General features: G+C 38.6%; 1 protein-coding gene across 3 annotated transcripts in view; it reads left to right on the top strand.

Moving 5' to 3' along the window:
* MOB1B (MOB kinase activator 1B) overlaps positions 1-15,995 on the top strand; it is a 72,179-nt gene that overhangs the window by 16,419 nt on the left and 39,765 nt on the right. For all 3 annotated transcript variants that reach the window (XR_002825157.1, XR_002825156.1, XM_023737788.1), the window contains exon 2: positions 9,785-9,951. Coding sequence is in view for 1 of the 3 variants with exons in the window: in XM_023737788.1 (XP_023593556.1) it covers positions 9,785-9,951 (167 nt within the window). In the remaining 2 variants the exon portion in view is untranslated. The remainder of the gene's footprint in view (positions 1-9,784; positions 9,952-15,995) is intronic.

Raw genomic sequence — 15,995 nt, 5'->3', positions numbered from 1 at the left:
TAATATGGCCTTTCTAGCCATAGTCTTTGTGACTCCCACACAATGATTGGGTGGGACCACGCAGATAAGGTATATGGAACCCTAATGAGATGTGGTGATTGGTGTTGTGTGTCAGCTTGGCTAGGCCATGATTCCTAGTATTGTGTGGCTGACCTCCATTTTGTGATCTGATGTAATTATCCTAATTATTCTCCATTTTATGTGTCGTAAATCCTAACTTCTGTATGTTAATGAGGCAGGATTAGTCTGGAGGGCATTCATTCTAGGTCAGGGCCTTTCAGGAGAGCCTGAGTCAAGTCCTGCCCTTATTCAAGTCACACCCTTACCTGGGGTGTGGCCTGCATCCAGTGTATAATGTGGGTACTCTGGGGGAGAGGGCTTTCTGTCTCTGTATCTGCATCCTGTGTCCAGCTTGTCTCATTGTCTGACCTGTGGTTCTTGGGACTTGAGCCAGTGGCCTGCCGTCTGACCTGCAGATTCTGTGATTCGCCAACTTCTGCAACGCCATGGGCCAACAGCCTGTTGTCTGATTTAATTCATCAGTTTCCGCAGCCTTTGAGCCAGCAACCTGTCATCTGGCCTGCTGATTTGGGTTCGCTGGCACCTGTGGCCCATGTGAGTTAGGAGAAGCCTATGCCTGACCCATGGATTTGGGAATTACCAGCCTCCACAGCCACATGAGCCGTTTCCTTGATATGGTTCATGAGTTCTGTGAGATGTTGCAGCGAATTACGGGACCCAAAGACAGTAGGGAGAGTACTGAGGAGAGGAGGAGTAATTGATGTTAGAGATAATGGAGTGGTACAGGAATTTGGAAAAGTTGGATATTTGGGACATCTTTAACCTACATCTCATAGGAACCAGCTTTGTGCTGATCCTTATGAAATAAATTATTCATTTAGAAGGATTCAGGTATTCTTATGATTTGTATTCATCCCATAAAATAGTATGTCTAGAGCCTATGTAGGCCCCCGTAAGACAGATGTGAAGAGGTAGGACTTGGAAGTTAGGTAGTGGTAATACAGAACTTTTGTAACTTGGGCAAAATCATTACACTTTTGTGCCTCTTTTTCTTATTTATAAAAGAAGCTTTTTATTTGATAATGTGCAATCTTTCTTCCTACTGGTGTTTGAGAAGATTCTTGGTGGCTTGTGAATTGGTAACAATGAGATCAAACCTCTGGATAGTTTACATTAAATAATTTTAGGGTCAGAAGAGATTATAGAGGTTAGTCTAATCCCTTGTCTTTGGATGAGCTAGTTGATGCTCTGGATTCTTGTGATTTTCCAAGCCCACACTTTGTTAATTGTAGAAACAAATTTTAATAAGATTAATCTTGATTATAAGGAGCTCTGGTGGCATAATGGTTAACTGCTTGGCTGCTGACCAAAAAGCCTGCAGTTCGAGTGTGCTGCCATAGTATAGGGAGAGCAATTAGGGTCATATAACAATGTATGTATAAATTTTTGTATAAGAGACTAGAAATGTAAACTTTCACTTAAACTACAACCAAAAAAATCTATAATTTGTATTTTGAATAAGAATGATTATTGATAGTTGGGTTGAACAATACCCATTTCTGTCATTAAGTCCAACTCATAACGACCCCATAGGACAGATTAGAACTGCCCCATAGAGTTTCCAAGACAATTATAGGAGCGCACTTCCACATCTTTCTGCCCTGAAGCAGCTGATGGGTTGGAATCACCAACCTTTCAGTTAGCAGCCAAGCGCTTTAACCACTACACAGCCAGTGCTCCTTGGGTTGGACAGTAAAGGGGTAAAAATTAAGAGTAATGATGGATAACAGTGTTGAGGTGGTAGGGAATGGTTTGTGAGATTTAACCTAGCTGTCACTCTGGGATCTAATCTATTCTTTAGTATCTCAGAGGAAATAAATGAAGCTGTTGAAATTTACAAAAAGTAGATTAAATTGGAGACTAATTATAAAGGATGTGTGTTCAGAGCCTTCCCTTGGGACTCAATTTACTAGTCAAACTGTTCTGTCTTGCTCTAAAAATTGATTTGCTGTCATACATGAGTATAAGAGGACTGGGGAAGACAAACTTGAATCCTGGATGTTTATTAGAAGAAAGAAAGCCTCAGAGTAATGCTATTAATGATTAGTACAACACTTCCCGATATGTAAATATCAGAAAGCTCTAAATTCTTATATAATCATGATGCTGTGTTAGGAGCTGTACAAAATAAATTAGCAATCTAATCCTTGTTCTCTAAGACCTAAAATAAGTGTGTAGCTACTCTCATACATTGTTAGCAGAGTTGTAAAAGGGTACATACAGCTTATTTGAAGGGAAAAAAAATAGGCAGTTTATAAAATTCTAAAATGCACATGCCCTTTAGTACAACAATTCTACTTTAGGAATTTATCCTTCATATATGCTTACGTGTGTGTAAAGGCGTATGTATAAGGGTAATTAATGCAGATAATTAGTGCAGAAGATTGAAAAAAGCCTTCATGCTTATCGATAAGAGACTGATTTATGTTATTGTATATCCATACAAGGAAACACTGTGTAATTTTTAAGAAGAATAAGGTGGATCTACTTGTACTTATATACAACAGTCTCCTGGATATATTAAGTGAAAAGACATTATGTAGTATACTATAGTATGTCACCATGGGGTAAAGCGAACAAAAATAGGCACAAGCATTGTTAGGCTTGTATAGACATAGACTGCACAAGATACACAAGATAAAGATATCAGTAACAGCAATTTCTTCTGAGGAAGGTAGAGGGGAGCATATTTTCTGTTTTGATTATTTTTGAACATCTGCATCATGTATCTTAAAATGCCATGTGAGATACATGCATTTGGCCATACATTGTTACTATACAAACTTGTACTTACTGATGAGAACTTGTGTGTACATGCTTTGTGTTTGTGGTTTTGAACCCAAGGACTGACAAAAGTCAGTTGGTCTTTTGACCTAGGAATACCTAGGAATGAGAAGCAGTATTGTTAACTTTACCACCCCTTCCAGGGTAGGGTGGATACTGGTAGGAGAAGTTTCAGGTAGCAGCTGAAGAAAAAGCTGAACATAGCTTTTGAAAAGAGTATAGAGTCGTTAGGGTATTCTGCCTGAACGAAGCAGAGGGGTTGGATGCAAAAGATGGAGGATTTGAAAGTATGAATGTACATGGAAATGGTGAACAGAGAGAGCTGACAGTGTTCAAGGAACTAATAATGTTTTACAAACATTATCTTGTCTACAAATAATACCTATTTGTAACAAGTTATTTTCCAGACTTTCAAAAACGAAATAAACTAGTTGAAGCCCGATGATAATGTGTGGTTGGTTTCCTAAGAAACTTAGGAAGAAAATAGCAAAATGAGGAATAGAGCCTTGTTTTCTTGATTTCCAGCCTAGCTCTGAGATTATTCTGAGATCACCTGAACCGTGAGGTGGGAGTAGGGAATAGCACAAAATAAAACACATTTTTAAAAATTCTGTTTTCAAGGGGATATGTAAAAGCATTTGTTTTGAAAGTACAGTTCTATTTCTCCTCGTCCAATCTCAGGAGTAAATCCATCTTTGGGCCCTATACTACCTTTTCTTTCTTTATTTTGAGACATTCTGGTTCTGGAAATGGAAGGATAATGAAAATATTAACATTTGTGCAGCAAATGTTTAAAAGCTTTTTCACAGGTATTATTTCCTCATCTTGCAACTGTTTTATCGTTTTTATTAGACTCTCATTGTTAAAGGAAACATAGGCTCTGGAAAATTAGGTAATTTGCTTGAGATAACGTAGCTGATTGTTATCAAAGCTGGTCTTCACAAAATCTCAGATTTTTTTTCCCCACCAAAGTATACGGTTTTATGAGATAGATTTACTTAGCTTGGCTGAAGACCAGCTGTGGGAGAGGCATTGAGCAAGGAAGCATTTGGAAGTCTGAAAGTTGGGGCAGAGTGATTTGATTAGTAGATGATTTGGGGATGATGTAGCAAGTGAGGCCCTGACCCTCCTGAGTGCAGCCACCAAGAAACCAGACTAGTTGCTGTTGAGTCTATTTCAACTCACGGCGACCCCATGTGTGTGTCAGAGTAGAACTGTGCTCCATAGGCTTTTCAGTGGCTGATTTTTCAGAAGTAGATTAGCAGGCCTTTCTTCTAAGGTGCCTCTGGGTGGACTTGAACCTTCAACTTTTCTGTCAGTAGCTGAGTGCATTCACCATTTACACCACCCAGCTGCTATCTGCGTAGTTCTCATGCACTTTGCCAGCCCTTTTCAGAGCTTCTTGTCATATCTTCAGTTGCTACATTGATCTAAGCAGTAGACTAATTAGAGAGACGGTTTTTAACTTACATCCTGCCTGAAGATAAGCACCATGTTAGTCATAGGAGAACTATTTTTGTAATTAATAATACATAAATTAATAATAAATCATTTTGTGAAAAAATATTGGTCAAGTATGTTCTCTTACACTAAATCTTGATATCAAAGGGTAGGAGGAAGCAGAAAAATAAGTCTCAAGCTCAGTAGTTGTAATGATCTTTTCCAACTGTTTATATATTAGGGATCCTAAGAGAATAGGAGCCCTGGTGGCACAGTGGTTAAAGCTATAGACTGCTAACCGAAATGTTAGTGGTTTGAAACCACCAGCGGCTCCACAGGAGAAAGCTGTTGCAGTCTGCTTCTGTAGAGATTTACAGTGTTGTAAACCCTACGGGGTTGTTGTAAGTGGGGATCGACTCGACGGCAGTAGGTTTTAAGAGAATTTCGTGTTTAATATATTATCGGATTAAACTGAAGAAAGTTTCCCCACTCTAGTGTGAGTTCAGAGCCTACTCTGCGGTAATATTTGACTTTTGGATTTATTCAGAGTGTACTGGAAAGACATTGGTTTTAAGCTGGTTTTTCTTTTTAAAAAGATCCCTTTGGCTATGGAGTAGAGATATGTTGTGGGGTGGGAGTGGGAGGTAGAGTTGAGGAGCATCAATTCACTCTAACTATAAACACCTGAGAAGAGACCTATATTTTTAGGAGCATGACAGTCAGTATATTAGAATGAAAATGGCTGTCATTTGAATTAGATATTTGGATCTATTGTTAGGTATTTGGAGCCTTAGTGACATAGTGGTTAAGAACTGTGGCTAGTAGTTAAGAACTATGGCTGCTAATTAAAAGGTCAGCAGTTTTTTTTTTTTTTAATTTTTAAATTTTTTCCCATACAAAAATTTATACATACATTGTTATGTGACCCTGATTGCTCTCTGCATACTGTGACAGCACATTTCTCCTTTCCACCCCTGATTCCCCATTTCCATTCAGCCAACTCCTAATCCTCTCTGCCTTCCCATCTCACCTCTGGACAGAAGCTGCCCGTTTAGTCTCTTGTATCTTCTTGAGCTAAGAGGCACACTCCTCACGAGTATCACTTTATGTCCCACAGTCCAGTCCAATCCCTCTGGAGAGTTGGCCTCAGAAATTGTTTTAGTTCTAGGCTGATAGAGAATCTAGGGGCCGTGCTTTCCAGGGTTCCTCCAGTCTCAGTCAGACCATTAACTGTGGTCTTCTTACTCGAATTTGAGTTCTGTAGCCCACCTTTCTCCTGCTCCATCCGGGACTCTGTTGTGTTCCCTGTCAGGGCGGTCATTGTTGGTAGCCGGGTACAATCTAGTTCTTCTGGTCTCAGGCTGATGAAGTCTCTGGTTCATGTGACCCTTTCTGTCTCTTGGGCTAATACTTTCCCTGTGTCTTTGGTATTCTTCATTCTCCTTTACTTCAGGTGGTTAGGACCAATTGATGCATCTTAGATGGCCGCTTGCAATCTTTTAAGACCCCAGCAGCCACTCACCAAAGTAGGATGCAGAATATTTTCTTAACAAGCTTCTTTATGTCCGTTGAAGGTCGGCAGTTTGAATCCACCAGCCGCTCCTTGGAAACCCTGTGGGGCAGTTCTACTCTGTCCTGTAGGATTGCTATGAGTCGGAATGGACTTGATGGCAACGGGTTTTGGGTTGGTAGGTATTTACGGAGCTCTGCTGGTGCAATGGTTAAGCGTTGGGCAGTTCAAACCCACCAGCTGCTCTGCAGGAGAAAAATGTGGAAAGATTTATAACTTTGGAAACCAATGAGGCAGTTCTGCTCTGTCCTGTAGGGTTGCTATGAGTTGTCAAATCAACTTGACGGCAATGAGTTTTTTTTCCAAAAGGTTAGATACTGAGTTTATCTCAGGATCCTTAATACCTTTTTTTTTTTTTTTTAAATACTGGTAAAGTATATATAATAAAAAAATTGCCATTTTAACCTTTTAAAAAAATTTATTGTGTTTGAGGTAAAAGTTTACAGTGCAAATTAGTTTCTCATTCAAAAATTTATACACAAATTGTTTTGCGACATTGGTTGCAATCTGTGCAACGTATCAGCACTCACCCCTATTCCCTTTCCACCCTGCGTTCCCCGTGTTCATTCATCTAGGTTTCCTGGCCCTTCCTGCCTACTCATCTTTGCTTTTGGGCAGATGTTGCTCATTTGGACTCGTATACTTGACTGAACTAAGATGCATGTTCGTCACGTGTGTTGTTGTTTGTTTTATGGGCCTGTCTAATCTTTGGCTGAAAGGTGGAGTTCAGGAGTGGCTTCAGTTCTGAATTAGCAGGGTGTCCAGGGGCTGTAGTCTCAAATAGCTTTTTTTTTTAAGTTAATTTCGGTGAAAATATACATAGCAAAACCCACTCCCATTCCAGTTTCTAGACATAATAATCAGTGACATTGGTTAAATTCTTCACATTGTGTCAGCATCCTCTTATTTCTGTTCTAGTTTCAGTTCCATTTACTTAACCTGCCTGCCCCCCGACTTTCTCCTCTATGCTTTAAAATAGCTGCTGACCTTTTGGTGTTATATAATATATATATATATATATATATATATATTAAAGTAACATAATACAAAAGGGTGACAGGCTTTACTTTTTGGACTAAACTGTTATTTTAAAGGTGACTTCAGGGGATAGTTTCAGTTCGGGGTTTGAAGAACAACTCAGGGCCATAGTCTTGGTGACTCCTCCAGACTGAATACTGTATCTTTATGCAAAAACATACACCTTCTATGTTTGTTTGCCAACTGCACACTCCCCCTACGAGGTATTTACTTAAGTGCCACTATGCTAATTTTTTTTTTTTTTACATATTGCTGTAAAAAAATTAGCATAGCAAGCTTACTAAAATACCTCACTCGGGGAGGGCGCAATTGGTAAACAAACGTAGAAGGTGCTCATTATTTGCGTTAAAATATGGTAGGTCCAGTAAGTGTGGATCCTTTAAGAATTTGAAGTTCTGTTCTGTATTTTTCTTCCTTTTTATCAGAATTTCTCTGTTATTTTCCACATCATAGTGTTCAGTAGTGGTAGCTGGGCACCATCTAGTTCTTCTGGTCTCAAGGTGGAGGAGGCAGTGGTTCATGTAGACAATTAGTAATTTAGTCCAGTTCCTTCTCTGATTCTTGGGTTTCCTTTTTTCTCTTTTATTCCAGATGACAACGATCAATAGTTTTATCTTAGATGGCTGCTCGTAAGCTTTTAAGACCCTAGACACTACTCACCATACTGGGAGTTAGAAAATAAACTTTAAGAACTATATTAATGCCAGTTGGCTGGATAATCCCACGGGACTATGGCCTTAAATCCCCAAACCAAGAGAACTACTCCCATAAGGTATTTGGTTATGGCTAATTAGTATCAGCATCTATAACCCCTCCGTTATTTTTAGTTATTGTTGCAAAACATTTTAACCATTTTTAAGTATACAATTCAGTGGCATCAATTACATTCACTATCTACACCCAAAACTTTTTCATCATCCTAAACAGAAGCTTTATACGCATTAATTTCCCATTCCCATCTCTCCACAGCCAACCACCAGTTGCTGTCAAGTTGATAACGACTCATGATAATCCCGTGTGTTGCAGAGTAAAAATGTGCTCTGTAGAGTTTTCATGGTTATGACCTTTCAGAAGGAGATTGCCAGGCCTTTCTTCTGAGGCACCTTTGAGTAGATTCAGACTGCTAGCCTTTTGGTTAGTAGCCCAGCACTTAACCTTTTTTGCCACCCAGGGACTCCTTCTCTCCCTCCAGCCCCTGGTAACCTCTGACCTTTCTGAATTTGCCTACTCTAGCTATTTCATGTAAGTGGAATTGCACACTATTTGTCCTTTTGTGCCTGGCTTATTTCACTTAGCATAATGTTTTCAGTGTTCATCCATATGGTAGCAAGTATCATAACAATTCTTTTTTATGGCTGAATGAATAATACTCCATTGTATGTGTATACCACATTTCGTTTATCCTTTCATCTGTTGATAGACATTTGAGTTATTTCCACCTTTTGGCTATTGTGAATAAGGCTACAGTGAACACTGGTATACAAATATCTGTTTGATACCCTGTTTTGAGTTATTGGGTATATATCTAGAAATGGAATTTCTGGGTCATATGGTAATTCTATGTTTAACTTTTTGAGGAACCACCAAACTGTTTTCCACAGTGGCTGCACCACTATGCATTCCCACCGGTAATACATGAGTTCTGATTTTTCCTCATCCTAGCCAACACTTGTTATTTATTTGCTTTTTTTTTTTTTTAATAGCCATGCTAGCAGGTGTGACGTGGTATTCCATTGTGATTTTGCTCCTCAGTACTTTTTAAAAGCTCCTCAAGTGATTACCACCAGGGTGGATACCCGCCTCTTCATCTTGTTAAAATATCCACTAGGGACAAGAGGGAGGGAACTTGGGGAGTAAGCTTGGGAGAAGGAGCTAGTGAGTGAAAAGCTGTGGAAAGCTTGGAAAGTATAATTATTGTTTATCTGTTCTTTTTGGAAATTCACTTTCATATTCATATATTCAAATGTCTGAACATTTTTGGTGGTAAGAATTTAGTGACATTAAACTTTATAGAGCGTTCCCATTTACCCAGCCTCTTCTAATTCTTTCTTTCCCACCTGTTCCTCTTTATATGAAGAGAAGAAAGGGACTGTTGAGAAGGAGTGACTTATAACAATATAATTTGACAAGAACATGCCAGCACAATGGAAGAATTCATCTCCTAAAAACTCTTAAAACCATTTTTAAGCCTAGTTTCAGTTGATCCATTAAAATGTGTGTGTGTAGTTAAAATTTATAAAAACATTCAGAAATTTCAGCAAGGCAACCACAGTAATGTCTAACCACTTACTTATCTGTTTAACCAGAATTCGGGATTAAGCTTGCTTCATATAATTATAGGCGCTTCCTATAATTGGGTAGACGACCATGTAAATTCTTTCTTGCTGTAGGATTTATGTGTTTTTTATTATATCTTTACACTTATAAGAAAGAAGCAAATTTGTTTGTGTTAGTAAAAGACTTAGAATAGGGGTGAAAAGGAAAGAAAATAACTAAAAATCACAGAAGTACTCTTGTTTTTGTAAATTATAATCTGTAATCATGAATCATTAATTTACCGTGAAAAGCTGAATTAGTTACAGGCTGCTGAAAATTATTTTTCCCCTTTGAAGTTACAGTAGGGGATGTAGAAATGGTTTGTAGGCATTTTAGGTGCTGAACACAATAGCTACTACAATTATATTGCCAGAATTTAAAGTACTAATATAGCTTCTGTCTGATGCTGATGGGGATTGGAAGTATATTTGCTGTTTATTTGGGGACATTGACCATCACTTCTGTTTTATTCAGTAAGATAATATAGTAGACTCTGTTGAAGGTCATGCCTTAAATATTGAAATGCCTTTTTTTTTTTCTCTTTTCCATTCATAGTGGAAGTCGCTCCTCTAAAACTTTTAAACCAAAGAAGAACATTCCAGAGGGTTCTCATCAATATGAACTCTTAAAGCATGCAGAAGCCACACTTGGCAGTGGCAACCTCCGGATGGCTGTCATGCTTCCTGAGGGGGAAGATTTAAATGAGTGGGTTGCAGTGAACAGTAAGTGGCCTTTTTATTTCTCAGTAGACTCTGAATTAGGTCAAGAGCCTCATTGGAGGTGAGTATTGGGGTACCATCTATTTTAGGATCTACAACCTAATATCACAATATAGTGATGTCCTAATCCAATTTTAGCCACTGTGTTATTTTTTATCGGCACGTGGAGTTTTACGAAATTCTTGTCTCCTGTTATAATACAAAAGAATAGATTTATTATCTTAGTGGAATAATAACAACTAACATTTATCGAACACTATGTGTCTGTCACTGTGCTATCCTTTCTACAGAGAATTTTATCTTCACAGTCTCATGATGTAGGTACTATTATTATCTATAATTTTATAGATAGGGAAGCTGAGAGAGAGATTAGTAACTTGCCTCAGTCATACAGCTGTGAATGGCAGTGGCAGAGCCTGGGCTCAAATATATAGAGCTATAGGAATTCAGAATCTGCACTTTTAATTACTATGCTAAATTGCCTCTCTCAGTAGTATACTCTGTTATTTGTCTAAAATGTGCTTTTTAGAAAAAAAAAAAGACAATTCAGTAGTAATCTTACAAAATTAGCAAAATGTGTTTATAGGCATTTTTAACTACTAGGAGAATAACATGTAAGTTAAAAGTAATCCTTTTCTTAGGAATTGAGCCAGGAAAAGTTGGGGAATAAAAATGATACCTTTAATATTAAGGATTTTCTAGCATTAGTGAAACAATTAATAGAATTTTATAACCGATGGAAATTTATAAGAATCTAGTAAAAATAAAAAGAAATTTAATCAGGCTTTGATTAAGGGAAAGTGAAACAGTATTTTTCTTGTAATATTTGATGGTATCTGACTATAATTTGAAATATGCCATGGGGTTTGTAAATTGAGCTGTCACCCACTGATTACTTTTAGGAACCAGGAGGATTTTATTGAGATGTCTTAAAACCTTATTGTGACAGCATTTGTAAAAGAGCAATGTTTACTATAATGTGGATATCTTCTTGGATCAAGAGAGTTTAGTTACTAAAGAAATAAAGTGAAATTTGTTTGCTTTATTGATGAGACCCATATTACTTATAAGGTGGTTCTATGGCACCTCATAGACAGTGTTCAGAAGAAATTTCCAGTGTATGTAAATATTCTTTTTGTTTTGTTTTTCTTTATGTTGTTCTCATATGTGCCTTTTAGAACCACTTATTTGAACTCACTAATTTAAAAAATCTAAGGAAGGCAGCATAGAGCTTTTGTATTACATGAACTTTTGACTTTTAAGTGTAAAAGGAGATTATCATCTTCTGATTGTATTCCCTTTCTGTCTCAGTTGCTAGAACTCAGTGTCTGTCTGTACTACTGAAACTACTGGAATTTTGGGAACTTTTAAAAGTTCACAGGCATTCCACAATTCTGTTATAACCGGACCAAATTTACTCTGGATTGAAGCATTAGAACATCTCCTTAGAACATAGAATTCTGCCTTGAAAATACAGCATCTGAATGTGTTGTACTCTGAAATTTTCTTTCTTTATGGCAGTCTTCCCAAATGACACTAGATGAAGTAAGAATAGGATTTGTAACTGTACAAATATTTAGTTGGCAGTGATGAAGTAAACATTTTGGGTACATAAAGAAGTAAAGGCAATTTGATAAGATTGGCATCTTAATGGCCCTTTGGCTTCAGTACACTGGCCGGATGAAGATAAATTGTAGAAGATGGGAAATCTTTTACAAATTCAACAACTGTTTTCACATCCAGAAACCAGATCCTGGTTTTGAACATTATGCTTAAAAGAAGACAGAAAGAAGTTTCAGGGTTCTGGAAAAGCAGCGTGGGTAGCTTGTAAATAGTTTATGTGGCACAGAATCCTGAGGCCATATATTGTTTTGAAGAAGGAAACTAACACTTACGAAATGTCTACTTTATGGTAAGTGTATATTTTTTTAGCCTCCATGATAAATGCAATCTTAAAGGTTCAGGGAAGTTAACTAACTAGCAAGTGTAAGATTTGGGATTCAGATCTGTCTCATTCAAAAGCCGTAGATTTTCCTCTATGTTATGTAGAGGACAACATAAGAATTATTATTGCAAAGTCATTACTTAAAGAATCTTGACTTATTGAGAGATGAGAGGGCAGAGGAAAACTTTTAGGATTAATTTAGTATATAACTCATTCCTGTTCTACTTTCATCAGCAGTTAACTTTGACTTTTTTTTCCTTCTAAATCTATTTATTTATTTGGTTTATTTATTTATTTTTTATTGTGCAGTTTACAGAGCAAATTAGTTTCTCATTAAACAGTTAATACACAAATTGTTTTGTAACATTGGTTGCCAACCCTGCAAGGTGTCCACACTCTCCCCTTCTCTACTCCGAGTTCCCTGTTTCCATTTGACCAGTTTTCCTGTCCCTTCCTGCCTTCTTGTCTTTGCTTTTGAGCTGGTGTGCCCTTTAGTCTTGAATACATGATTGAACTATGAAGCACATTCCTCACCTATATTACTGTTGGCCTTATAAACTTGTCTAATCTTTGGCTGAAGAGTGAACCTCAGGAGCGACTTCAGTGCTGAGTTAAAAGGGTGTCTAGGAGCCATACTCTTGGAGTTTCTCCAGTCTCTGTCTGACCAGCAGGCCTGGTCTTTTTTTTGTATGTGTATGTGTATGAATTTGAATTTTTTTCCACATTTGTCTTCTGCTCTGTCCGGGACCCTCTATTCTGATCCCTGCCAGAGCAGTTGGTGGTGGTAACCTGACACCATCTAGTTTTTCTGGGCTCAGTCTGGTGGAGGTTGTGGTAGTTGTGGTCCATTAGTCCTTTGGACTAATCTTTTCTCCTGGGTCTTTGTTTCTCTTTATTCTCCTGTGCTCTAGCTGGGATGGGACCAGTAGATGTATCTTAGATGGCTGCTTGCAGGCTTTTAGGACCCTAGATGCTACTCACCACAGTCAGATGTAGAACATTTTCTTTATTTAGACAATGTTATGCCAGTTGAGCTGGATAGCCCCCATGACCATGGTCCCCAGCCCTTAGCCCAGTAGCTTAGTCCCTCAGGGTGTTTTGTGTCTCTGGGAAGCTTCTATGACTTTGCCCTGGTCAGGTTGTGCTGATTTCCCCAGTATTGTGTACTGTCTTACCCTTCACCAAAGTTACCACTTATTTACTATCTAGTTAGTGTTTTTCCCACTCCACCTTCCCCTCCCTCGTAACCATCAAAGATTGTTTCTTTCTGTGTGGAAACATTTTCATGAGTTTGTATAATAGTGGTCTCATACAGTATTTGCCCTTTTGCGATTGACTTATTTCATTCAGCAGAATGCTCTCCAGAGTCACCCATGTTGTGAAACATCTCCCAGATTCATCATAGTTCTTTGTTGTTGTGTAGTGTTCCATTGTGTGTATGTACCATAATTTGTTTATCCATTCATCTGCTGATAGGCACTTAGGTTGTTTTCATCTTTTGCTATTGTGAATAATGCTGCAATGAACATGGGTGTGTATATGTCTATTCATGTGATGGCTCTTATTTCTCTAGGATATATTCCTAGGAGTGGGATTGCTGGATTGTATGGTATTCCTATTTATAGTTTTTTTTTTTTTTTATTATTGTGCTTTAACTGAAAGTTTACAATTCAAGTTAGTCTCTCATACAAAAATTTATACAAACATTGTTATGTGACCCTAATTGCTCTCCCTATACTGTGACAGCACACTCTTCCTTTCCACCCTGGATTTCCCGTGTCCATTCAGCCAGCTCCTGGCCCTCTCTGCCTTCTCATCTCACCTCTGGACAGGAGCTGCCCATTTAGTCTCATGTATCTACTTGAGCTAAGAACCACACCCTTCACGAATATTATTTTATGTTCCATAGTCCAGTCTAATCTTTGTCTGAAGAGTTGGCCTCGGGAATGGTTTTAGTTTTGGGCTAACAGAGAGTCTGAGGGCCATGTCTTCTGGGGTCCCTCCAGTCACAATTAAACCACCAACCCTGGTCTTTTTACTAGAATTTGAGTTCTGCACCCCACTTTTCTCCTGCTCCGTCAGGTACTCTCTGTTGTGTTCCCTCAGGGCAGTCATTGGTGGTAGCTGGGCACCATCTAGTTCTTCTGGTCTCAGGCTGATGAAGTCTCTGATTTATGTAGCCCTTTCTGTCTCTTGGGCTAATACTTTCCTTGTGTCTTTGGTGTTCTTCATGCTCCTTTGCTCCAGGTGGGTTGGGACCAATTGATGCTTCTCAGATGGCTGCTCGCTAGCTTTTAAGACCCTAGATGCCACTGAACCAAGTGGGATGCAGAACATTTTCTTAATAAACTTTGTTATGCCAGTTGACCTAGATGTCCCCTGAAACCATGGTCCCCAGACCCCTGCCTCTGCTACTCTGTCCCTTGAAGTGTTTGGTTGTGTATTCAGGAAACTTCTTAGCTTTGGTTTAGTCCCGTCATGCTGACTTCCCCTGTAGTGTGTGCTGTCCTTCCCTTCACCTAATTCTTGTCTACTGTCTAGTTAGTGAATACCCCTCTCCCTCTCTTCCTACCCTTGTAACCATCAAAGAATGTTTTCTTCTGTGTTTAAGCCTTTTATGGAGTTCTTATAATAGTGGTCTTGTACAATATTTGCCCTTTTGTGACTGACTAAATTCACTCAACATAATGCCCTCCAGATTCCTCCATGTTATGTTTCCTGGATTCATCGTTGTTCTTTATTGTTGCGTAGGATTCCATTGTGTGACTATACCATAATTTGTTTATCCATTCGTCTGTTGATGGGCACCTATGTTGTTTCCATCTTTTTGCTATCGTGAACAGTGCTGCAGTGAACATGAGTGTGCATATATCTATTCGTGTGACAGCTCTTATTTCTCTAGGATATATTCCAAGGAGCAGGATTGCTGGATCATATGGTACCTATTTATAGCTTTTTAACGAAGCACCATATCGTTTTCCAAAATGCTTGTACCATTTTGCATTCTCACCAGCAGTGCATAAGAGTTCTAATCTCCCTGCAACCTCTCCAACATTTGTTATTTTCTGTTTTTTTGATTAGTACCAGTAATATCGGGGTGAAATGGTATCTCATTGTAGTTTTGATTTCCATTTCTCTAATGGCTAGTGATTGCCAGCATTTCCTCATGTGTCTGTTAGCTGCCTGAATGTCTTCTTTAGTGGCGTGCCTGTTCATATCCTTTGTCCGCTTTTTAAATGGATTATTTGTCTTTTTATTGTAGAGGTGTTGGATTTCCTATAGCTATTAGAGATTAGACCTTTGTCGGATATGTAATAGCCAAAATTTTTTTCCCAATCTGTAGGTTCTCTTTTTTTTTAATTGTACTTTGGGTGAAGGTTTAAAGAACAAATAATTTCTCATTAAACAGTCAGTACACATATTGTTTTATGACATTGGTTAACAACTCCACGACATGTCAACCCTCTCCCTTCTTGACTTTTTTTTGGTGAAAATATACATAGCCAAAGATACACCATTTCAAAAATTTCTGCATGCACAGTTCAGTGACATCGATTACGTTCTTCCAGTTGTGCTGCTATTCTCACTTTAGATGAAAGTTTACAGAACAAAATAATTTCTCATTAAATAGTACACATGTTGCCCTATGACCATGGTTAACAACCCCATGACATGTCAACACTGTCCTTACTCAATCTTGGGTTCCCTATCACCAGCTTTCCTGTCCCCCTCTGCCTTCTAGTCCTTGTCCCTGGACTGCTGTGTCTCATTAGTCCCATTTTGTTTTATGGGGCTGTCCAATTCCCAGCTGAACGGTGAACCTCAGAAGTGACTTCACCACTGAGCTAAAAGGTGTCTGGGGGCCATAATCTTGGGATTTCTCCAGTCTCGTTTAAGCCGGTAAATCTGGTCTTTTTTTGTGTGTGTTAGAATTTTGTTCTACATCCTACTCCAGCTCTGTCCAGAACCCTCTGCTGTGATCCTGGTCAGAGCAGTCAGTGGTTGTTGCCGGGCACCATCTAGCTGTACTGGACTCAGTCTGGTGGAGGCCTTGGTAGCTGTGGTCCATTAGTCCTTTGGACTAATCTTTTCCTTGTATCTT

Source organism: Trichechus manatus, unplaced genomic scaffold (genome assembly GCF_000243295.1).
Source record: "Trichechus manatus latirostris isolate Lorelei unplaced genomic scaffold, TriManLat1.0 scaffold00108, whole genome shotgun sequence".
Taxonomy (NCBI): Eukaryota; Metazoa; Chordata; class Mammalia; order Sirenia; family Trichechidae; genus Trichechus; species Trichechus manatus.
Note: the sequence above shows the minus strand (reverse complement) of the source record. Positions and strands in the feature narration are given on the sequence as shown.